This window comes from Ursus arctos, unplaced genomic scaffold, assembly GCF_023065955.2.
Source record: "Ursus arctos isolate Adak ecotype North America unplaced genomic scaffold, UrsArc2.0 scaffold_21, whole genome shotgun sequence".
Lineage (NCBI taxonomy): Eukaryota > Metazoa > Chordata > Mammalia > Carnivora > Ursidae > Ursus > Ursus arctos.
In genome coordinates, this window is record NW_026622886.1 from 29,012,936 (window position 1) to 29,039,288 (window position 26,353).

Consider the following 26,353-nt stretch of genomic DNA (forward strand, 5'->3'; position numbering starts at 1 on the left):
TTTTCTTGCTCACTACACTTTGCTTAATATGTAGCCCAGTGCTTAAAACATAGATGTGCTCAATAAAGCTGTGCTTAATGAATCAAGAACTGAAAGATCTGCACCAGGGGTGGCAACCTATGGCTCAAATCCAGCTTGTTGCCTGCTTTCTACAGCCATCATGTTAAGAATGCTTATTTTTTTCTTCTATTTTTAACTGGATCTATTTTTCAAATGGTTATTTAAGTACCTAAATAGCAGCCTCAGTTTTGCTTGTTGGCCCATAAATTCTAAAATATTTACTATTTGGCCCTTCAAGAAAAATGTTTCCTGACCCTGATTTAGACCACCCCTGTCCAAAAGAACTATGGCAATGATGGAAATATTACATATCTGTGCCCTCCAACAGGATAGCCACAAATCACATATGGCTATTGACCACATGAAATTTGTCAAGTGTGACCAAGAAATGCAACTTTTCATTTTAACTAATTTAAATAAGCCCATGAGGCTAGCAGCTAGCGTATTAGCAGCTGGTCTAGATATACAAAAGAATAGACATCGTGTAAACACAGTAAACACTTACTTGGAGATCAAACATATCTTTGGCCTTTCTGGCAAAAAATTGAATAAAAAAATAAAATAAATGATCACCAGTTCATTAAAACAACTAACATTATGACAATACAAGACCCAAAGGTAAAAATTAATTCATTTAATTTGGCAGTTACACAGAAACTCATTTAAAATAAGTGGTAAAATAAGTGGTGGTTGGTTCTTCATTCTATGAGCTATAAATGAAAAAAAATTATTTTGGATAAGGCAGATGTTACTGTTCTATTAGCAAGTAAATGAAGGACATTGCTTTTATGAAGATTTTGAAGCTTCTCTGCTTTATTGAAAGACACATCACTTATTTACAAATAAATTCTTGAAATACATAGAATCCTATTAAAGCAAAATGTTCTCTAGCACAGTAGGAAAACATTACAGCACATAAACAAAGTAAAAACAGCGATATAATCCAACAGTATCCTCAAACAGCATTAAAATAGGTATTAAAGTGGCCTGAGAAGTAAAGATTCAAATTGCAAAGTGAAGTTTAAACACCCACATTCACATGTGATTTCAAGTCTTTAAGTTGAGAAGCGCTTATAAGGAAATCTGAAATGTGTGCTATTTAGGATTGAAATTGTTTGCTGCTGTTATTTATAACACAAAGTAAGTTTAAAAATTTAAAAATTAGAGTATATTTCTTTTCTTGCTTATACTGTTTCTTACATGTCTTATGTATGAAATAATATCTCCCTGAGTAAAACTACTTTGGCTACCGCCTTTTATTTCAAATGATTGTATCATTAGGGAAAAATCTGAAATCATGGTGGACAAATAATCCCTTAATGCTTTTTCTGGCTAGCAAGTAATTTGTCAAAGCAATCCAATTTCTAAATAGTGTACAAACTCAATAAGACACTGAGCCAATGCATCTGTTCCTCTCTGTAGAGTATGCACAAATGCCTTTCATTTGGGGGGAAAATCCAAAGACTGAACTCTCTGAAAGGACAATTTAGTTGTAGTCACAAAATATAATTTATAATGTCTCTCTGATAAAACTTTAGAATTTTTTAAGAAGTCAAGTTTTATTGAGATACTATTATTTAATATGCAGCAATATTCACCCTTTTTAAGTATACTGTTTAATGAATTTGACAAATATACAAATTGTTTCATTCACCACCCCAATTAACATATGGGACATTTTCATCACCCCAGAAAGTTCCCTTATGCCCCTTTGTAGATGATCCTTTCCTTTACCCACAGCCCACTGGCAACCAGTGATCAATCTGTTCGTCTCTACAGTTTCGACTTTTCTAGAATGTCATATAAATGGAACCATATAGAATGTAATCTGTTGTATCTGTCTTATTTCACTTAGCCACTTAGTGTAATGCTTCTGAAATTCATCCATGTTGTTGCATGTACATGTAGTTCATTGCTTGTTGTTGAGAAGTATTCCATCATATGAATACATCACAATAATTTTATCCATTCTGCTGGTGATAGACGTTCAGCTACAGGAATAAAGCAACTATTAACATTTGCTGTGTAGACATGTTTTCATTTCTCTTGGGTAAATATCTATGAGTGGAATTGTTGGGTCATATGGTAAGTACATGTTTAATTTTATAAAAATCTGCCAAACTATTCTCCAAAATAACTAAATCATTTGCATTTGCATGAGCAATCTTTAGAGCTCCAGTTGTTTTATGTGGGCTCTAACAATATTATCAATCCTTTTAATTTTAGTCATTTGAAAGGTTGTGTAGTGGTATCTCCCTGTCTCCTTGTGCTTTTAATTCATATTTTCCTGATGATTAACGATGAATATTTTTACACGTGTTCATTGCTGTTTGTATATCTTTCTTGGTGAAATATTTGTTAAAATCTTTTGCCTTTCTTTTTACTGAGTTTGTCTATTTATGTACTCTGCATACAACCTCTTTATCAGGTACGAGCTTTGCTAATTTTTTTTCTTTTACCAATCTGTGAACTGTCTATTTTCTTAACAGTGTCTTTTGAAAGGCAGACATTTTAAATTTGATGAAGCCCAATTTGTGAAATCTTCACTTATGGTTGTTTTTGGTGCCTAAGAAATCTTTCCTTAACCAAAGGTCACAAATACTTTTTCCTATGTTTCCTTCTAGTAATTTTTTACATTCAGATCAAAGATCCATTTCAAGTAACTTGTACGCGACATGTGGTAAGGGTTAAGATTTTTTGGTTTTTCATTTTGATATGCAGTTGTTTGCAACACTTGTTGAAAAAAGTATTTAAACCCACTGAATTGCTTTGGCAGCTCTGTCAAAGTCAACTGGTGGAACAGGTGTGGGCTGATTGCTGAGCTCACTAGTCTGTGCCATTCATCTGGATAAACCATCTTTAAACAAATACCACCCTGCTGTCATCACTGTAGTTTTCTAGTAAGTCTTGTAAACTGTTATATTTTATATAAATAAAGTGAATATTTATATCCTTCAGAAACCAAAGTACCTCTAAAACAGTTGTTTACTATAGCGTGTAGGTAGAGGCCTGCACTGATTTGAGAAGATACCATTCCTCCAAAGATGAAAGAATTGCTATTCTTGGTAGTTACTTTAGGTGTTCTGTTTCCCTGAGTTCCACAGACAGGGGTTTACTGAGCCCAGGGGATCCACAGATAGAATTCAGGGCATCCGTGATCTTGGATCTTGGAGAAAATGTTCTTTATTTTCACTAACTGCTAGTTGTAATTTCGGGTTTCCTTCTCTTATAAATGTGGATAATAAACCTCAGTAGTATTGGCAGTACTTGTAACTCTTGCCAGTAGAAGGTACAGATATCTCCATGTCACATTATAGTTATGGTCGATATCTTCAAATATTGTTGACATTTATTGTTACTTAAAAATTAGAGTTTTAGGACGTGATCTTTTTATTCGATGAGTTAATAAAGAAACACACATACTACTAAATCATAACTTAAAAAAATTCTTTTAGTAACGATCTCCATATGATTGGTTTCCTTTGTCATATTATGTATTTCACTTTGTATTTAAAAGAAAATGTCTGAGAAGAGGCCCAAAGATGCTTCCAGATGGCCAAAGGGGTCCATGGCACAGAAATGGTTTAGATTTGCCCTCTGTATTCCCACTTCACAGACCTACTACTTGGGCTGTCTTTCATTAAAAGTATCTTTACTACTACAGTTTAGAATATTGCACTACGACCAGCTCTGCCTTATTTCATCTTATACTATATACAATCATAATATATTGTGTATTATTTCATCTTATTAAGAAAGGTTCAATAAACCTTTATTAAACATGTGAGATTAGACAATGCTGCAGGTCAGAATCTGGAGATTCAAAGGTGTATCACATGGTTCCTGCCTTTGAGGAACTTAGGTTCCACTAGGCAGAAAAGGAAGTAGGCATGCAATTTACAGTCTATGTGCCCTAATAAGCATACATGAGAGTGACCTAGATGATGTTCTTACCCTTCACGTGGGTGGTGGTGGAGGTGTGGGCAGAATATCAGCAAACGCTTCCCACAGGAATTGATACATATGAGGACACCTGGAGAATAAGAAAGCAGTTAACTAGAATGGGAAGAGACTATGTCACACAGAGGAAACATGAACAAGCATCCAAGTCATCTCTGCCTGGAGCACTGGAGCAGAAGAATGGCCAAGGGAGGAATCATGCATTGCCTATCCCTGACTCCCCTAGGAAGTGGCAAGGAAGACAATCATTCTCACATCGCAGAAACCGAAACAGCTTCCCATTCTTGATTAGAGTATTCAGGTTGCATTTATCAGTCTATTCGGACAGGCAAAAGTTCTTTCCCCCAGGTCCTTCTTTCCCCAGAAGCTGTTAAGTGCTGAGCCCTTGGCTGGTGGAGCCCTTCTTGCAAGGGCCCCTCCCTATTTCCAGTAGCCTTCTTTAGGGTGCCCTCCCCAGGCTCTCTCAGTGTGTCTCTTAGGCTGTAGCCAGCTTCCTTCACTCCTAGACTGGTGGATGGTGCATGATAATGCACTTAGCATGGAGAAAGGGTAGGGACACCCAAATACAGACTCATAGCCCCGATTTCTTTAGCACTTCAGCCCTGGGGGACCCAGTCTAGAGCAGTGAGGTCCTCTCCCATCCTGGATTGAATGAGTCATTTATTACATCCTAAACAGAGATTGTTACTAAAAAACATTCCTATTTAAACTGTCCTCAAGCCTGGCAGCAGCAGGGGCCGCTCAGCTAATTAGGGACTAATTGACTCTTTAGCAATGTTATCAGCTGTGACAGAGTCTTTCCTGCCTGTGTCTGCCAGGGTACTGGGACCATTCTTTGTGATGGGTTCCACTTTCACTTTATCAGAATCTAAATGGAGCAAATTCCAGCCTCATATCCCCGATATTCTCACGAAGATAGGAGTGTAGATGTAAATTCTTTATATTCTTGAGGGCTTCTGTTTAGTCTGGGAAATTGTTTCATTTTGCTCAGTTATCCTTATGGGAAACAGACAGCCTACCTTTTAGAGGTTTCTGCTTCCAATTACTGAGGTGACATTACACTTTCTGAGGAAGAGGACGGTGCCCTTTCTTGCTCTTGTGTAGGAGAGGATTTTTTTTTTTCGTTTTTGGTAGGCATTTTTAATTAATTATCACCATAAAATTTCCTGACTTCACTTACCTGGCATTATTCTTTTCTCTCAAAGGAAAGGCTAGTTTTTTCCCCATGGAGGATCAGTGTATTCATTTCCTTCCTTTTCTCCACAGCATGTTCTGAACGTGTTCACTGCTAGGCATAGGACAAACAGTAAAAGTGATATGTTTTCTGCCCCACCAGGATGGATGGAGGAACGCAAACATTTTAAAAGTAAGTGCGATAAAGTCATATTCATCTGTACAAAGTTGGGACATCATAGAAAAGACAGTGATTTATATGTGGAGGCAAGATCATAAATATTTATATGTGGAGGCAAGATCATAAATATTGAAAGACAATGTAGGAAAGTGTTGACTAGAAGAGAAAGGGATATTAGCCTTCAGCAAGAGGGAATGCTGAGGGCAACGTCCAGATGGAGGTAACATTTGGGATATTGTGGGAGTCACAGAAAGTCTGGATAGTTTGGAACTATGGTTAGATGGAGTGCAGCAAAAGATTATGTTGATGAAGTAACCAGGAAAAGCACCATGGAGGATCTGGATGCCATGCTAAAGAGTTTGGATTTTCCTGTAAGAAAATGGGAAGGCCATAGAAGAGTTATAGGCAGGGGTAGGAGATCAATGCCAAGGAAACCAGGAGGGTACTTATGAGGCCCTGAACTTAGACAGTAGAATGACAATGTCATAGAATGACAATGATTTAATGTTTCGAAGGGATTGGAAGGAGAGGAGTCTAGGGTGATTTTGGTTTTCAGTGGCAAGTGTCCTTCACTGAAAAGGCATATCAGAGGAAAAGTGCTTTTGACAAGAAAGTTTAATTTTAGACATGTTGATTTTGAGGTGCTAGGGGAATACCCATGGAGAATGGCAATGTCCATCAGGCAGTTGGGTGAACATGGCCAAAAGCTCAGAAGAGAGACTCAGGAGGGAGAACCAGCCTAGAAATTAAATCTAAGTGAGCATCATCAGATACAGGCAGTTTTGGAAGCCATGACCATGTTTTGGCTTCACATGGTCAAACATTGCCTCCAGAATTTTCCTATACATCATGACCTTTTAGCGCTCATGCCAAAGTGTTTTCTATTTCAAATTCCTAAGGAAGAGAGAATCTGATAGGTCTGACTCTTCTTTTTGAGCCAGGTCACATCAGAGATCTAGGCCACCTTGACCAGGTGTCTACTCTTACTCCTATCACCTGTGGTCTTAGGTATAAAATATGGCTGCCCAAGTTCATCCTTTGGCAGGAGATATGGGCAAGAAGAAAAAAATGTGGTCAAATTGAATGACATCTATAGTTTAAGAAAGTTTAAAGATGGGAATCCTCAACAACGGCAGATGCCATAGCATTGTCAAGAAAGAGTCCTTTGGGTCTGATGATATGGATGCCAGTGAGGGCACTGGCCAGTTGCTGGGATGGCAGAGAGGCATCTGGTTGCTGTGAGTTGGCAATGAACGAAGGCAGGAAGTGGAGACATAGAGTTGTGTCTTCCCTCAACCACGATCTTAACCTCCAACTTTATAATATAAAGGCAAGGAAGGGGGGTGATATTGATACAGGTCAGAGTCTAGTGGTAGTTGTCCTTTTTTTCCCCTTCTCAAACATGTATTTTATTTTTTAGGTATCTGCCCTTGTTCTGAAGTAGAACTGTGGGTCAGGACTTATGAGCACAGATAACAGAATTACCCTTAGAAAAAGAAAGTATCTCTTTAAATGAGACTGTGGGAAGGAGGGCAGGAGAAGTGATGTGGGTGATCTGTAGGAAAGGTAAGAGGTTGGCAAAGGGCACCAAAGTCTACTCCACAAAGTCTCTCTCCCTTCACTCCAAACCTTATCTAATACAGGCCTTTATACACCTTCTTAACCAAATGAACAAACAAACTCCTGTAGTGGCTGAAAGTCTGTAGTCATGAGGTTTTTCCCTGTTCCTGGAGGAAAAGGGGAGCAGGATATAATGAAATAGTACTGATCTTGGAAGTCAGAAAACCTGGGTAACCTTGGGAAGATCATGTACATGTCTTTGAAATCCACTGTAGGGTGGGAATATTTTACTTACAATGGCATAGGTATACCAATATACTATGGAAACTTAGAAGGAAAAATTAAGCCTGCTAAGGTCACTCGGGGAAGAGTTCCAGAGAGAGTGGCATTTGAGATGGGTCATGAAATGTGAGCAGAGCTTACCAGGCCAAAAGGTAAGGGAAAGGGGTTTGACTCAGGCTAAGTGTACAACATCGTACACAGAATGTGACCATCAGAGGCCTGGAATAATAATTATCATACACAGAAAGCAACCAACAGAGGCCTCTTATGGCCTCTGTTTGAATCGCCAAAAACTTGGAACTACACGTCTTCGCCTTGTCCCCTGAACAAAACACACGCACCCCCCATCAGCTAGCCCCAACACGCTCTTATGTCTAATACTGCTGTGTTCTTCTTCCTTCTTACTCATTCTCCCACTGCTGCTGTCCTTTTCCACTGAGGCCTTCTGGAAATCCTTTAGAGAAAACCAACTACCCCGTGCTATCACCTTTTTTTACCATACACCACCTTCCCCAAAGCTTAACATTTGTTTATTGTCAATTGATGCTATTTTCCTAAATTCTCTGAATAATGTTTTTTTTCAAGTACTCTCTAGATATTTTTCCTCAGTAACTACCTGAATACTCCTAACGTAGACAACCATTTATGGATCTTGAGCTCTAACTTTCCTATGGGCTCTATGTTGCATATTGGATATCCTTATCATTTGGATGTTGCACAGACACAGCATATCCAAAATTGAACAATAATCCTCCTAATTTTCAAGCAGCCCTACACTTTCTTTCTCGGTAAATGGCCATACTACTCAGCTAGCCACCCGAACTAGAAACTTGGGGGGAGGTGAAGGGTGGGGATCCTAGACTTCATTCTCTCCCTCGCATGTAATACACAATCAGTAACCAAGTCATGATAATTTTACCCCTTGAATTGATTATTATTATTATTTTCTTTTCCATTTCTACTTCCTCTACCTTAATCCAGGCATTATCACTTTTCATTTAGGTTTTTGAAATGGGCTCCTAACTGCTGTCCTGGCCTCCGGCTAGATTCTACTCCAATCCATCCTCTAGCCTATAGTCACAGTGATTTTTCTAAAATAGAAATATAATCACATCACTCTCTTCTTAAACTCCCTCAATGAATCCTTATGCCATGAGAGGAAATGTACCCCTTTAGCATGGCATTCAAGGTCTTCCAGATCTAGGATCTTGTCAAACCGCTTTGCAATCTTATCTCCATACTCAACATTCATATCAAATCTACCTTCAGGCCCCTATAGAGGCATGCTGTCTCATGTTTTTGAAATAATTGTTGCTCATCCTTATTGAGAGTTTACTATGTATAAACATCTCTGTTAATTGATCTATTGCTTCTCACAAACCCAAGTGGTCTGTTACTATTCCCACACCCCCCAGTAGACAGATGGAAAAAATGAGGCACAAATCAGTTAAGTAACCTAACCAAGTCACACAGCTAGTGAGGGACACAACTAGAAATTGAACTCTTATCAGTCTTTCTCTAAAATCCATTCTTTTAACCACTATACATAGCACTACCACACTGTCCCTTCTTCTGGAAGACCTCTCTTTTTTCACTTTGCTTACCTCATACTTACTCTTCATCCACTTAATCTGGCTTCTCCTTCCATCAAAATTCTGAAAAATCTCTCACAAAAAATATCAGTGAACTCCAAAGGAAAATTTTGCATTCTCTTCTCACTTGATCTCTCAAATGCTTTCAACCACTGGTCACTCCATAGGCCCTGAAATATCTTCTGTAGTTCATGTGATGATATATTCTTGGTCTTTCTAATTTATCCTGAATGTGCTTTCTCAGCCTCCTTTGTTGTTCATCCTCCTCTACAGAATCTTCATACTGGAGTCATTAAAGATTCAGTCCTAGTTTCCCCATTCTTCTCTCCCCATGCTTTTTGCAGAGTATCTCATCCATATCCTAGCTTCAATTTCCATCTATAGTCCATCTACAACTTCTAAACTTGTATTCATGCTTCCCTTTGTTCCATATAGACCCCCTACACACCAGTGCTTCTTTAACATTGCTTGAATTTCTCAAAAGCACCCTACACTCAACATATTCAAAATGGAATTGTCAGTTTTCTCCCAAATATTGCTCTTAGGTGTATCTTAGCACCTTTCATCTAGTCAAATGAGCTAGACAACTGTTATAGCCCATAGACCAAAGAGGACTAGGAAAGAACCCTGAAGTCCAAGTCAGATTTATTCCACTTACTGCAGCTGAGGGAATGCACTCCAGAGGAACTGTAGGTTGTCTCAATAAAGTAGAGTTTTAGGAGATTCTTACAGGATTTAGGACTGTATTACATGGTTATAGAGAGGATTTAATACCATGGGATCCAGTTTTGAATTGGAGGTTGTCAAAAAGTTAGGGAAATTCAATGACTGGTTTTGCTTTATTTTTATTTTTGTTAAAGATCGTTTATCTTATTTGAGAGAGAGAGATAGCATGTGTGTGCGTGTGCAAGAGCAGGGGGAGAGGGAGAGGGAGAAAGAGAATGTCAAGCAGACTTCACATTGAGCCCAGAGCCTGCCATGCGGCTCTATCTCAGGGCTCTGAGATCACAACCGGAGCCAAAATCAAGAGTCGGACGCTTAACTGACTGCACCACCCGGGTGCCCCTTTGCTTTTTTAAAAGAATAGGATGATTAAAGTGGGCTGAGGTGGTCACTGCTAAAGAAGTAGGAGTTAGTTACATGTTAGAAGAGAAGATGTTGAGAATGACCTTGTCTCTAGTTCTAACCATGCCATTGAGTGAATATTATCCATAATTGTTGTTTATTTTATATTTTAGTATCTCCAAGTTTTAGCTAGGTAATTTAGGGAAAAATGACTTGAAGTCTCAGCTTTAATTTTCCTGTATAAAAAAATAAAAGAATTATCTATTATTTCAGACAGAAAATTCAAAATTACATATGGCTTTAGTTGCACACATATTTTCCTTCACTTTAGTACTGAAACATTTTTTAGGTTTCTAAGAAAAACCCCCAAATATTATTCTAGCCATTTGCAAAAAGAGTTCCATCTGACTGGCAGACTATGATACCTACCCATTTAGAGGCAGGAAGAATCATCAATTGCTTGAGGTCTACAGGGTTACGCATCCACCAATATCTTGCTTTTCTCAAGAGGAAACTGAAAAAATGGAAGAAGACCAACACAGAAGACCCTCAAATGATCAAGTGGTAAGATAGTCGCTGTAGTGGTTAGGTGGTTAGACTCTTGAGCCAGAATGACCGGATTTGAATCGTGACTTCACTGTTCCATAGCTTTCTTCCTGTGTCCTCCTACTTGAAGCAAGTTGCTTGACCTCTTTGTATCTGAATTTCCTCTGAAGTAAAGGAGCAGAAATAATATAGTCCCTTCCTCTTAGGATTATTGTGAGGATTGAATAAGTTAATAAAGTGCTTAGAACAGCACCTAGCACAGCATAGGCACTCAATAAATATTTACTTGGCATTATTATTCTAACCTATCATGTCATTTGGAGTTTAAAAAACCTTTTAAAAATTGAGTAGTTGCCAAGGACACTCTGTATGAATGGTATGTATGTGTGTAAGAGAAATATAAAGTTGGAGTCACCTCTAAAATTTTTTAAACAGATCTGGCCACTCAAGAAGACTCCTTCAGAGAGAGCTGCTCAGATGCCAGCACATTTGAGAATAGTGAATCTGGAATTATATTAACATATTGGAACCTTCCATGGAGACTGGGATGGTGAAAGAGCAATTTGAATAGTAGACTTTCAAAACTGTCAAGGAAATTGATGATGTATTCCTGCTTGCCAGGAAGGGGCTTATGCAACACCTTTGGACTGAATACGAGGCCAATAAAAATGGAACTTCTGGGGAGATTCAATGAAATCTATAACTGAAGTGGCCCCATTCTTCTCGTCCTGTCAAGCTGGCCATTTTGATGTCTATTAACTAATACATGTAAGTGGGGTAAATATTTTTTTGATTATGACATCTGTTTAAATTGGCCTTCTGTGTCTGTTCATACTTTCAGTTAAACTATGCTGTTAGCATTTACTAGATTGGAGGTGATTTCTTTGGTCCAGAGAAGAAGTTTGCAACAAAGATTAAATTATAGATTATTTTTTATAATCATATGGAGCACATAAGAAAGTTCTTTTGTATTTATTTTTTTATTTCATGACTGGCCATTTGTGCTTTTTTGGAGGGTATGTTTGAATTAAATTTATTGGCACATTTATGTAGAAGACTTGTTATCTTAATTGATTTCTGTCATTCATAGATTGCTTGCCTATGTTTCCTTGTATTTTATGTACAAATTATCTAGGCTGGAGACTATTCAATAGGCTAGAAACAACCTAAAGGTCTAACAATAAAATAATGGGTAAATAGAATATATCTCATTAGGATGAACTTTTATGAAGTCATTAAAAATGATCACTATGAAGATAGTGTAGAATCATGGGAAAATGTTTCCTATATAATATTAGGTAAAAGAGGCAAAATACAAAAGGATATGTTGACCGTTAAGGCAAATACAAACAATGTATGCATTTAGACCAACTGAAAATAACTACTTGATAGTGGGAATATGAGTAATTTAAATGTATTTTCTTCACTTCTTTGTAACAAAAAAAGAAAAAGTAAAGAGCTTTAAATGGCATGACCAAATTATTTACTCATGAGCCAAATTCCTCACTCATTTTTCATGGATTTGTAAAAGTGACAGCTTGTGTGTTAAGGCAACTTGAACTTCAGCCCAAGAACCTGACTTGTTTGCCTCAATAGATTCACTGCATCTTGACTTCCTTAATAAATTCTGTGCAAACTCCAATGCCAATGGTTTGCTATCTTTATTAATATGAAAAGATCTCACAGGTGAAAAGATACTATAATCAGAGAGAAACAGGAGAAGCACAGCATATGGTGTGGAATGTCCACCAAAAGATATGAAGGCCTTTTGAAGAGTTGTTCATAGTTGCTATATATATTTTTAGAAGTTAGAGTTTTGAGAGATATATAGATAATACAGAATCTTTCACATTCTTAGAATTTACTTCCACATTAATCTTTTACATTGTAATTAAAAGACATTGCCATAGTCAGTTGTGAGAAATGGTTGCAAAAAACCCACAACTCAAACCCAAAATTTATTAACGAGTCCTTTTGGAGCAATGCCTGTTAAAGAATGTCAGCTGAAGGCAGAGGGGGTTTGTGAAAATCTGGTTTCCTTTGTGTTTATTCTTTGGCAGTGACTGAAGAAAGGGGGATCTAACCTTCTTAGATACAGACCTCTTGAGCATGAGCCAAGATGTAGGTCCATTTAGCGCAAAGTTGTGAGTACCCTTAGGATTTGCATGCCCCTCAACCCTGGAATGGAATGCAGTAGACACTACAGAGCCTGGCAGGGTATTCTGTGTTCTTGGGCATAAAACTATCTCAGAGGAACCATATTAAGACTGACTTATCAAATGTTAAACACTTGGGGATCCCCTTAAAATATCCATTCTAATTGAGTAAATTTGGGGTAGGGACTGAGGTCCTGCATTTTAGCAAGCTCCCAGGTGATGCTGATGCTGTTGGTTCATGGATTGCATTTTTGAGTAATAAGTTCTAAGCTCAGTTTACTTGAGAAAAATAAGTGATGCAGGAAATTTCCTGCTTAATCTTGGCTTCCCATATATTATCTATAACTGGAAACTAATCTTTGGACAGGGAAGTACGTCATGGAGTGGACTCCAATTTTTATTTATCACTCTAGTGTATAGAAAGATCAGTATTGGTAACTAAGAAATAGACCCTGTAACTCTTATACTGAAGTCTTTATGCATTGCTCTGTGCTCACCAGCTTTTGAGAATGTTATTGCTTTACATTATGATGTGTGGGCATCTGCTTGGATGGCTACTTTCAAAATTTTGCTTTGGAATTTTCAAGTTTCATTTATAAACAGATCTCTTTATAAAATCCCTTCTCTGATTCTTTTCATGACCCTTTTATATATGATATGTAAAATGCCAAAGTATTTGCTATTTAATAATCAGCAATTGTCTTTAGGTTTATTTTTAGTAATTAAGATTTAATTAAAATTAAAATTAATGTCTTGGGCAGGAAACTTTCTGGTTTTCATTGATCTTCCTAACTTACTTTTTAAAAAGATTTATTTATTTATTTGTCAGAGAGAGAGAGAAAAGCAGGCAGAGAGAGAATCAGGCTCCCTGCTGAGCAAGGAGCCTGATGTGGGACTCGATCCTAGGACCCTGGGATCATGACCTGAGCTGAAGGCATACACTTAACCAACTGAGCCACCCAGGTGTCCCAGATCTTCCTAACTTACAATTAACCACTATTATTAGTGTTCAATGCTTTCAAAAGCGGTCTCATGATGGAACTTTTAAGTTACAATGTTCTGATATCATATACTTATGAGACAGTAAAAACTAAGTATGAAATACAGTACCCAAAGTGGTAAAAACAAATACATTATTTGGAATGTCAATGGGATTCTTATTATTGAATCATTTTTTTTAAACCTGCGAAGAGTGAGCTGAAATAGCTCTTAAATGTATTTCCTATGAGAACACATTTCTATAGAAAACACATCTACATGTTTTTTTTTTAATTGCTTTATTTGTATAGTTTTCAATATAGTACTAGACCTTAATTCTTTGGTCCACTAAAATTTGGAGACCACAAAGGTAGACAAAAGGAAAGAACAATAGGGTGGCCTTTAAGCAGATACTGGGCATTCAAATCACTGGGCTTTCCGGGTAAGAATTAAATTCCTAGAGTCAATGAGGAATGGGTGAACCATTCTGAGTATTACCGCTTGTTTCTTGGGTGTATACTACTGTTATGATTATTAAGGATCTATATCCCTAATGCATGTTTCTAAATTACATTGTTGTTCTAAAGACTGAAGTAGGTGTGAAAGCATCCAGCAGTCAGTTCACAGATGTTCAATGAATTCTGTTGGATTTTCTAACGTCTTACTTGATGAGAAACACACATACTCTGTTCTTCGAAAAGTTATAGATATGTGGTCTTCTGTTTCCTATCTTTCAAAGATGGCACTTCTCATCTGGCCAACAAACAGCTATGCAATCCTCCTTATGCATTTGCCTCTTGTAGAGAGTTTGGAATCTAAAAATCAGGACATAAATGTGTATATGGTGTAAATCCACGAGGCTACTATGACCTATGGCCTTCAGAGGCTCTGTAACATTGTTTTATTTACTTAACAAAATTCCATGAGATTTAGTTTTAATTTTCATAATACAAGAATGGTAAGGAGATCTTGGTTGAATTTACTATGGTTTCATTAATCTTAAAGGTAGGAATTATGCTATTAACAGCAGTAATTTTAATAAAATCCTTTCTTCTCCAAGCATCTGCAACCAATTTACTAGAATGTAAACACATTGCCAATAACCTCATTAACAAAAGTTGATATTAAAGCTGTGCTAAAGATTGAAGCATATTTTGAAAGAATTTCAAATTTGTTTATTTTCAAGATAAACAACAGTATTTGTTATAAATGAGAGAAAAGTTAACCAAGAAAATAATTTACCTTGCAGTAGCTTTCAGTATCTACACTCTAAATGCTGACCCTCAAAACATCTAAATATCATTCTTCAGTACAGAATAACCTGTACTTTAGGGATGGCTTCTTGAACCTAGCATAAACTGGTAATGTGAATACAGTTTTGGACCCTTTAAAGGGACTGTTTGTATACATAGAAAGATATTCCGTATGCTATATGTTAAAAGTAAACCTCTTTGCCTTCAATTTTATTTTTATTTCTGTCCTTTTAAGTTAGCTTAAGTAGAAATGGAGCACTTAATTTTTTCATGATTTAAAGTCTCTTCTTATGCCTTTATTTGTAGAGGTTTACCTGCAGCTATACTGCCTATTAAAATTAGAAATATTCTTCTGAAGTCACCAGAACACCAGAGATGTCTGTTGTTATAATCAAATGGTATCTGGAATTGTTTTATCTTTCCCTTGAAACACATTATTTGAGTATATTTTGCTTGATGGAAAACCATCGTTGAGCCTTTTTCTTAAAGAGTCATAGCAGTATTAAAAGGCTGGATTCTTTCCTGAGAGGGGAGATAACTCAGAATATATGTGCACTCAGTTCAACATGATTAGCTGATGCACACCGAATCCCATGTTGACCAAATGGTGAATTTTAGGTTGGAATTTGTATGCTTTCCCTTTTTTCTCAAATTCAACATGTTCAATCATAACTGTCTGAGTACAAGTTAAAGGCTTTTCCTCCCATGAGATTTAAATACATGCTACTTTGTTCTGTGCTGAAATGTGTTAACTCTCTTATTCTGGATTGTGCATTGGAAAACTCTAATAAAAACAATATAATTTTTTTTAAAGGTCTTCCATTGACAGAACATCTGCAAACTTAATGAGGCAATCCATTGAGATAAATACATCAACTAATAAATCCCCATACATGCAGCCAGTAGCATCACTGGCCAAGTACAGACCATCTGAGGAGGTTTGGAGACTTTCAGTTCCTTTGGTCACAGGTTAGCAGAGCACATATTTCACATAGCAGATTATTTCTTAAACGGTCCTCCTTCCTGAAAAGCCATTCTACTGACCACATTTAAAAACAACCTAAAGGAACCTATTATTAAAGAGGAAAGTGGAACAGAAGTGAACAGTCTAGGGCAAATGTAGCTCATAATAAAGGACTGTGTGTTTATGTACACAGTTTTTTTTTCCTTCCCAAATATCATTATCTAAATCTTAACTCTTCCATATTCCTCTTATATGTGTTTCAATGAACAGATTATAAACTCCTAAAGATTAGGAACTGTCATAGTCTAGTTCTATGAATCTTTGTCCCCAACCTACAGTGTCTAGAATAGTTTGTCATACTATTGCAAACAGACAGTGGTTGATTGAATTTTGTGCGTCTACAAAGTACTTTTATTGAGATGTAGGAAATTAATAAAAGATTAATTGCAGATTCAATTTAATAGGTGTATGTATATTCATATTTTATTTTCCTTCTTGAGGCTGTTTTGGCATATTGTGTTTCTTTGAAAAATTTTTCCATCTCGTACATTTATTGTCTGACATTAACCAAGGTCTACTTTGATATTCATACATCTTCCTTTTGATGAATATTTGCAAATGTGCCTTTTCTTTTCTATTAATTTTGAACTTTTTATGCCCTTGTTTTAGTTGTGTTTCTTCTAACTAACATGTTATTGGGCTCTATTTTTCTAGTAAGTCAATCTTGTTTTATAAATGAAGCATTCAATTTATATTTAATGGAATTACTGATATATCTGGATGTATGTCTACCATCCTATACTATTTGCTTTATATATGTATTATGTGCCAGGAATTACTTGCTTTACATTAAGAACTGCAACCGTCTACACTAATATGACAGAGCTATGGGGTCTAAGAACTGAGACCACCTGTGTCAACATGATTTATTTGTTTGTTAAAGAAAAACTTTGCCCAGGAAAGATAAGACTGTAAACCAATAAATAACTTCACTGTTTCAGAAAATACTCATATATTAATTTATCTCAGATAATCTGCTCACCTTGGCAAAGAGCTCACTTATCAAGTAACAGTTTACTTATCAAGACTTGCTTCAAGACCCTTCCCTTGCTATCGATACTAATCGTAACTATTGTCATGAACTTGTCCAAATTGCAGTCTGGTTCCCACCTGAAAACAGCCACTTTTTTAAATAACCTGAGCCCAGACTTCACAATCCTATAAATATCTTCTGACTTCACCTTCAGAGACTGTCTAGGCAGAATCCTCTATTACTACAGAGAGTTCTAATAAACTTAATTTTATTAACAGATTGCCTGGAGATATTTTGGGGGAGTTCAATAACATATTTATTCCTTTAATCCTCCTAACAACCTTATTTTTATTCTTACAGATGAGAAATTGAGGCATACTGAATACTAACGTGACTAATACAAGGACACACAATAATTTAACTCACATAAATCTAAACTATGCTACTAATATTACTGAGTCTATCTGCCCCCGAAGTCTATCTATTTGAAGATACTATAAAGGATCCTATGTCCTGACCCTCTCAGCCCTATACAATAATTACTAGTGATTACAGTAATTAGTAATTTTGTTTTCCTCACTAGACTGTGAGCTCTTTAAGAACAGGGACATACCTTCGTCTCCATGCTGTCAGTGCCTAGCATAACCTGACATATGATAATCATTCAATAAAAGTTTCTAAAATGAAAATTAAATGAAACCCCACTTTACAAATGAGGCTCCGAGATCTTAAGAGTCTTGCTTTAGTCCAGTTAGAATGTAATTGTCATAACTTATGTTCCTGCCAATACCCCACATTCTTTAGCTCAACTGTAAATGACTTCTCCAAGAGCAGTTTTTATGAGATGAGAGTCTATAAACAATGCAATGGGGATTCACACTTATAAAGCCATAGTCCTACCAAAATATTGTATTTCTTTGCTTTTTTGCTGAAATAATATCATCTCAGTGTGATCATACAGGTCATCTCATGTGGATTAGCTTGAATCACACAAATGTCTCTAATAAAAATGGAAAGTATTAATTGGTAAATGCACTTTCTGACAATATTTTAAGACATAGGGAAGTTACTATAAGTTACTATAAGTTACTATAAGTTTCCTTGGTATTGAAAGAGTTGTAATTCATGTCTCTATACTAAATAGAGCTTTACATGTGAAGTTTTTTTTTCTTTATCATAAGGAGAAAATAATGTTACATAAATATTTAGTCATCAGGGGAAAAGTTCAAAATTTTACATATCTGGGAGTTGGGAGTAGGGTGGCAAATGTTGAGTATGTGCATGCTTGTAAGTGTACAGATGAAACAAGATTGGTAAAAAGTTGATAATTACTGAAGTTTGTGATGAGTACATGGGGATTCTTTAGACTCTACTCTTCACTTCTGAACACATTTGAAATTTTCCTTAACAAGCTTAAAAAATGGCTAATTTCCCCACTATTGTACTAGCTATACAAAGTACCTGATCATTCACATATATGCTGGCTGCAAACTTAGTATCACAACCCAAAGCAAAAGTTATTCTTTCAATCTGTGGATAGACTCTAAAATTTAAGAGAGAGTAGTTACTTGTTCTGCTGGGAGAATTTTATATAGTCTTTTGCTGAGCATCAAGGAAGCTTTTCCCTAACTGTCCATCTCTTCTGTGTATATTAGAAGCCTCAAGATTTCTGCAGAGGAAAAGAAGCTGCACCACACAGGGCACAGAGTTGGCCTTCTTTCCTTCATTCCTGCTTTTCTCAGATTGGCTTTCTACAGAGCACAAGGTAATTCCATTAAGTGCAACCCATCCCTTTATTTTAGTAAGATAAACAGTTTCAAGAATCTTGAAAGTGAGTATCTCACAAGATGTACATGCCTTTAAGGGCACAGAATATTTCCTCACGTAACTTAGATTAAAACACATATTAAGCACTCTTTATGTCTGCCTGGTTCCTTGGTGTTTCTTTCCTTTAAATGTGGATTTCCCCCTCTGTATAACATGGAAAATCCTTTCAAAATCTGGAGGAAAGTGCAAATGATCTTCTGTACCAACTAATTTTACTATATATACACCTTTACTACTCCTCTGTCAAGAAAAGTTTTTACACTGGGTGTTATATGCAAGTAATGAATCATGGAACTTTACATCAAAAACTAGGGATGTACTGTATGGTGACTAATGTAATATAATAAAAAAAAAAAAGAAAAGTTTTTAAGTCAGTAAAGTCAAAATGTGGTATGTAACAAATATCAAGGGTCTCAAATATAGAACAGAAAACAAATGTCAGATAACAATGTCCTACTGATATACTAACTTCTTCAATATTTTCATGAGTTCTTATTTTATTAACGTATACTTTGACAATGGAAAAATGGATTATGGTATTCTGTTGTTAGCTAGTATTTTATTGTTTATTTAAAATATAGAGCAATGTTTTTCAAATATTTACATAACACAACACAAATGTTTAGAAGAGCAAAATTAGTGATAGGTTCCACAAATAGATACATCTAATACCTTGCTTCAACTGAAATCATTGCTGCTTCTTCAGGGCAATTATAGCATAACATCTGGGAGATTTCACAGGATCAAACAACTTCACAAGTGCAGCCCATGCAATATCTTCCTGCAAATTGATAAGTGATTTAAATACATAGCAATTTGTTGAAGATAAGAATGAAAGATGAGTCAGACTTTATATTGTAATATAAAAACAACATAAAAAACAAACTATGTGAAAGAAAATTATTTTTTGTGGAATGAAATTAACATTTACAATTTCACCTACAGGAAATTATGCTGCGGCAATAAAAATGTACATAGATAGTGAACTACAAGGTTACTCTTTGTTGCAACTGTGAAAAACAAAGTGGTCAAAAACAACTGGGTATTACTGAAACAAATTATCATACAATGAAACATTATTCAGCTTCTGTAGTATATTTAATGAGATGGGAAAATTCTGAATAAAATGAAACAAATTATATGTAAAACTGTACTTATAATTTGATTCCAATTTTAATTAAAGTAGGCATAATGTGCTCATACATATATGTGCAGCATATATATATTAGAGAAAGGCACCAGAAAACATACCAAAAATTTAAATTAATGCTGAAAGATGGAATTATTAATTTTAATTTTTTAATATTCTTCAATTAAAATTCTCTAATATAAATGTTACTCTTACAATAAAATATTATTTATATCATTTAAAATAGTACTATTTGAACAATATTTAAAGTATTAACAAATTAATATGATTTCTATCACTTCATTACCAACCTGTTAATCTTCATGCATACCATTTACTTATTTTATTTAGGTCAGTGGAAATTGTTTTGAAAAGGGAAATAGTGAGTACCTAGTAAAACAGGCCTGATTCTGTCACCTATAAATTTGGATACCTAAGATTTCCAGCGATTCTGAGTTAGTTGGTAGATTAAAAAGTACACAAATCCAAATATTTGAAATCGCCTTTTTCCATAAAAATACAATTTAGAACAAATGCAAATATTTATTAAAATCCATTTGTTCCAAATAGCCTGTTGAAAAGAAGAAGTAAAACTACCCACTATCATAAAACAAAATTGTTCAAATAAAGCACTCATGATGGAAACTTAAGGCTGAATCCATGTATGGGTTTAATTTAAATAGTTCACGTAACTATTTTGATCACAGCTCAGAGTTAAATCTGCAAAAAAACATTTTCCCAAAGATAACCAAGAAAACAATTTTTGGGAGCATTCAACATAGACAAAATAAACAAGACTGTGAAAAAAACAAAAGTAATTGCACTAATCAGAAAGAAGTTTTTGTACTGCAGAGTACATATGTCCAAAATCCAAAAGTGATTAAAAAGGTAAATTCTTATAAAATGAAAATATACATACTATCTTTTATATCTGGTTTTTATTAATTTTAGCTATACAATATGTCATATATGATGGTTGCATTTACTGCCTACTATATAGTAATTACCATACAATTAAAAGAATATAAACTTTTATTACAGCAACCTTGCTGAAAACATCTGTTGTACACATGTTTATGTTTAAAAAGAGAGAGAATGAATATTTAAACTTGGAAAATATAGTGAGAAAAATTATCTGACTAATTTTATGTAAAGAAACTTATCCTAGATATAAGTGGATCTACTTACTGGATTTAATGAAGATATTTGTTATGTATTTTAAAATATCATAATTTACCTGTTCTTTCAGGTAGCAAAGTCGATCTAGAAGAATCAATGTCTCTATACAAGGAGCCAGAACAACTTTCAACTAAAAGGAAGAATAAGATAAGATGGTAGAACTTTAGAAAAAAAAGAGTAGCTTAACACTTATGTTTAAGAAAATGTATCTACAGAAATTTATGTAAGGCCAAATCTCCAGTACCAATTGTACATCTTCAGAAAATGGATACTGCAGAGATCAAAAGTTTTTCTTTAATCATAATAGGAAAAGAATGTCCTTTGAATGACTTTGAGGTAGAATCCAAAGGCAGTCACACATATGTGATAGAGAGCTTTCAAAGGAACTAAGAGTAACATTCATTAAAAGGAATGCTTGTGAAATAACTGCATTGAGACCAATATGTGTTCAAAGAACTCAGAAATTTCTTTCTGTGCATTTATGATACACTTTAGGAGAAATCTACCATGTGTTCTCTTTATTACATTACTGACACCTAATATAGTTCTGAACTAGGAAATGATCCAAAAGGGTTTTTCTGCAGTAAGAGAAAAACAACATAGATTGGTTGGTCCCATAATAAAATTTAACAGAACTCTATTCAAGTCTAGCAACATATCCAATTTAATATGTTTAATTCTGAGATTTACCATATTAAAAGCTTCCAGCTCATTCATTCTAGGCTTATACTTCTCGTAGTAGTCCATTATAACTTTTTCTGGCAGCTTTAAGATAAAACAACAAGAAATTAAACAACAGTTAAAAAAATTTTTTCCTTATCAAACATACCCTAAAGTAAAATCAATGTAACAGTTTACTTATTTTATTTTTTTAAAGATTTTATTTATTTATTTGAGAGAGAGCGAGAGTGAGAAAGGGAGCACGAGTAGGGTGAAGGGCAGAGGGGAGAAGCAGGCTCCCTGCTGAGCACAGAGCCCAATGCAGGGCTCGATCCAGGGACTCCTGGATCATGACCTGAGCCAAAGGCAGTCGCTTAACCAACTGAGCCACCCAGGTGTCCCAACATAACAATTTAAAACAAACTTCGGTGTCTGAAGAACTCTAAGGATATCATGAAGCAAGTCAATATAACTAAGTTCTCCCGTTAATATCTTCTATACCTATTTAGCATATCATAAATAAAACCAGCAGTAACATCCTATTAATATTGTTTAATTTCAGCAAGTAGAAGAAATATTTACTTTCACTTGTTTCTATGCTTGGAGTACATAGGAGCTCAATACATTTTTTTTGAGTAAAATTAAGATTTCAAATGATTTATCTAAAACTATATGTCCTAGAGAATAATTTTCAAAGGCAACAAGAACACAATAAGGACTTATGTTCATATTTAAGGTAATTTCCTCTAACATCCATTTAACAAATCCATTATCAAGCACTACTTTCTGATTTTTCTCAAAAACATAGGATGCCTATAATACACTAACCACTGTGGTTCACAGGCCACTTTTTAGAACACATACGCTTCTGTTCACACCAGCTGAACTTTATGTTTACTGAGTCAACTGTATTTGTTTCTAAACTCAATATAAGTAAATATTACATAACTAATGAAATACTAATGCAAAAGGAGAAGTTTTTTCCTATAAATTGGATGCCTTTGTGAAAGGTTTGATAAAGGAAAGTCATCAGAAGAAATTGCTGTCAAATTACATATGGTCAAAAATGAAAGACGGGATAAAAAGAGGAAAAATCTGAAAGGATTTGTATTCGATTTTTTTGTAAATGTCTAAATGAATTTATTATATTTTAAAGCCCTTATTCTTTCTCTTACTGCACTAAATTTCTTTAGAGCTTGGAAAGTACAAAAAGGTAGCACTGAAAAGTAAGGTTTTTGTCTCATTTAATTTCTAGTGCAGCCCTCCAGAAAAGATTTCTCCCTTGGTACAGAACCCAAGCAGATTATAACTCCTTCCCCAAACCTTTTTAAAATTTTGCCCATCTTTCCATCAAATAAGTACCTCCTGAACCAATTTTTTGCAATAGCATCTATTGGACTGGATCCAGGCCTGAACTTAAAGCCAGCAAAAATTCTCATCTTACAAAATTGTGTGTGTGTTTGAATTGTAGCCTTTATTTAGTCTTTACTTCTCTCCTGCCATCTGAGATCAGCAGTTGCAGGACAACTCAGAACTCATAATCTTTTTTAAATCCTGCTTCACCAGCACATTGCTTCCTATAAACATGGTTTTTCGAAGTGATTCCATGGGTTCTCCAATATTCTCTGTTTCTTTTTTATGCCAAGTTGGGAAGCACTACCCTGGTCATCAATTGCATTTGTTCCAAACCAGGAATGGTTGATTTGGCTCCTCAGCATATTCGACTTTAGAGAACTGTGTCCTGTTTTGTCGGTGATCTGTAACCCTGGGAATTTTCTCTTGGTATCTTTCTGTATTCCTCCTTACCTGCATTGTGCTTCATAATACACATGATTTGAGATTTAACATGCTTTCTGATTTTTGTCAAAGAAGGAGTTTGTGTTTTGGTTTCTATTTGTTAGTTGTGTGTGATTCTAAAAAATAATGGAAGTCTGTTGTTTAAGTGAACCAAAGCTGGACACTGTAGACTCATACACTGTTGTTAGCTAAAGTCCATATTTTATTCAGAATTCCTTAGTTTTCACCTAATGTCTTTTTAGTCCCACAATCCTATCCAGGATATCACATTGCATTTAGCCCTAGTGGTTGTGACAGTTTCCCAGACTTGTCTTATTTTTGATGACCTTGAGAGTTTTGAGGAGTACTGGTCAGACATTTTGTAGAATATTCCTTCACTTGGATTTGCAGATGTTTTCCTCATAATTGGACTGGGGCTAAGGGTTTTTGAGAGAAAGATCACAGAAATAGAGTGCCATGCTCCTGACATATTAAAGGTATCTATTTTTTTCAAAGATTTTATTTATTTGTCAGAGAGAGAGAGAGAGAGGACAAGCAGGGGGAGCAACAGGCAGAGGGAGAAGCAGGCTCCCTGCTGAGCAAGAAGCCTGATGCAGGACTCGATGCCAGAACCCTGGGATCGTGACCTGAACTGAAAGGCAGACACTTAATGGATTGAGACACCCAGGTGTCCCTCAAGGATATCTATTAATATAACTAACTTATCATCATTGATATTGACATTGATCACCTGGCTGAGACAGTGTTTGTCAGGTTTTTCCCTTTAAAGTTCCTCTTTTTTCTACTTTTCATACTGTACACTTTGTAAGAAAGTCACTACATACAGCCTACATTTAGGGAGTGAGGAGTTATACTTCATCTCCTTGAGGGTGCAGTATCCAAAGAGATTATCTGGAATTCCTTTCCATGGGAGATTTGTCTATTCATTCATTCACTCATTTATTAAAGTTGTCTTTTTATAGATCTATATAAGGGGGCCCAGGTAAAGCAAACTTGGATCATACTGCAATTTCACAGAAAGTAGGCTGGATGAGTGGATGAGAGATACACAGTTGTTTAGATATCCTCCCACATCATACAAGATCAAAGATGGATTAGCAATTGACTTAGTTCTCACCACTAGATGTAAGACTGAGGCTGCTGACATCCCCTTGGCTAGGTCATAATTGGCTAAAGAACTAAGGTAGATGGATGGGGAGGTGAGGCCTATTAGCTGATCTGCACAGGTTGCTGGGAAGACAAAGCCAGTGGCAATGAAGCTGAAGTGGTTCTAATAATCTTAGGTTAACAAAGAAAGTTATCCAGGCTATTACTCAAAAGATTAGTGTCACCGTGATTCTTCTGGAGTATACAGTACAAAGGCTGAGTCAGTATGATTCTTACTTCTAGAAATGATGTAATTATGTAACTAATATTCATAAGCTTGAAATTTATGGACAATAAGAAGTTTTCTTAAAAAGAAAGCAACATAAAGTTCTTTCCATATTGTCTGATATGTACATGTTCAATAACTAGTTAATAGAACTAAACTTTCTACTACATGAAGAATAGAATCTACATATAAAATATTAAGCTAAAATAGAACTAGTTAGAACTAAACTTTCTACTACATGAAGAATAGAATCTACATATAAAATATTAAGTTCAGCTCATAGTTATTCTAAAAAGGATTACTGATACATTATATAATTATTACATATTCTTCATTTGAATTAAGTAATTTGCAGATTTTGTACACATCAATAATTCTAATAATCTAAAATAATGTAACATTAAAACTGATGTTATGTCCTATATTAAAAGCAGTATTAAAAACAAAGATAATTAAGTAGCTTTTTCTTCCTTAAATAAAAAAAATAAATAAAAGGCATAATGTATTTTCCTATTCTTTCAGTGATTATATCATATCTTCTACTACTTCCTAGAGCTATTCATTGTCAGGGAGACATTTCTGTACCTAATGCTTCTCTGTGGTTAGTAGGTGAAAAAAGATAATTTTTATAGGCAATATGACTCCTCTTATATAGAATTAGACTTATAGCATGTAAGAATGTTCTATTGCATAATGGAAATATCCCTTTATTTTCTTGTGCAGTTGTCATTAAAATGTTATTAGGTGTGGTTTTTACATATAATACTGACATACTGTTTTTGATCTCAATTTAAAAGTATAATTGTTAACTCTTGTTTTGTTCTTTTCCCAAAGGTATTTGCTACAAATCTATACAATCATAAGTCACAGGATACTTTATTATTAACAGCATGCTCATTTTCAAGGGTAATTTGAAGTGGTTTATAATATGAAGCATAAAAACATATCAATAGGAGGGCCATTAAAGAAAGGATGAACTCTCAAGGGTGTATAATTCAAAGGAGAAAAACATGATACCAAAGTCACCTAGCTAAGGACAGCTGCTAGAATCAAGCATATATGTACATTTGAGCCTCCTGATAGCTAAGGCAAAAAAGAAATAAGTTGAGTGTTCTTTGGAGGAGATCGTCCTATCATGAAAAATTAAATCATTATGCAGATTGTTATATAACAGAACCTAGAGGATATGAAAAAGCTTTGAAATATTGTCTTTATTGAATGTCCAAAAGTATGCTCATACGAAATACCTTAAGACTCTGAATGCCTCTAAAACTTAAGCCCCATTTTAATGTGTTTCTGCCTAATCACTGCTTGGGAAAGAATCCTAGGCTGCAACTTACATAAAAATCTTCCTGCAGGCACAGTTTCCCCTTTTCTACCTATCTCAACTTATTTGATTTAGAGTGTTTATTTATAAAAATTCTATCCAAACAGCTGTGAAAGCGATCAAATGAATCAACTCTGATCTTATTTTTCACGGTCGGGGTGGCGGGGGCGGGGGGCGGGGGGCGGCGGTGGTGGTAGATGTGCAGAGAGGGGAAGTGATGAAAGTGATATACAAAGTTTGATGCAGGTGGGAAGCAGAG

The 26,353-nt window shown here is 35.4% G+C and overlaps 1 protein-coding gene across 8 annotated transcripts in view; it reads right to left on the reverse strand.

Annotated features, from left to right (window-relative positions):
• Positions 1-844: 844 nt before the first annotated feature.
• METTL25 (methyltransferase like 25) overlaps positions 845-26,353 on the reverse strand; it is a 137,405-nt gene continuing 111,896 nt past the window's right edge. For 3 of the 8 annotated variants that reach the window (XR_003316606.4, XR_003316611.4, XR_008960786.1), the window contains 7 exons: positions 21,629-21,703; positions 20,997-21,068; positions 19,303-19,411; positions 10,303-10,387; positions 5,201-5,308; positions 4,015-4,093; positions 845-2,051 (listed from right to left, as the gene is read on the reverse strand). Coding sequence is in view for 1 of the 8 variants with exons in the window: in XM_026499951.4 (XP_026355736.2) it covers positions 19,319-19,411; positions 20,997-21,068; positions 21,629-21,703 (240 nt within the window). In the remaining 7 variants the exon portion in view is untranslated. Of the gene's footprint in view, positions 2,052-4,014; positions 4,094-5,200; positions 5,309-10,302; positions 10,584-11,424; positions 14,369-19,302; positions 19,412-20,996; positions 21,069-21,628; positions 21,704-26,353 lie in introns of those variants that run through there. The other 5 variants (XR_003316607.4, XR_008960784.1, XR_007189787.2 and 2 more) reach the window with 5 other exon arrangements.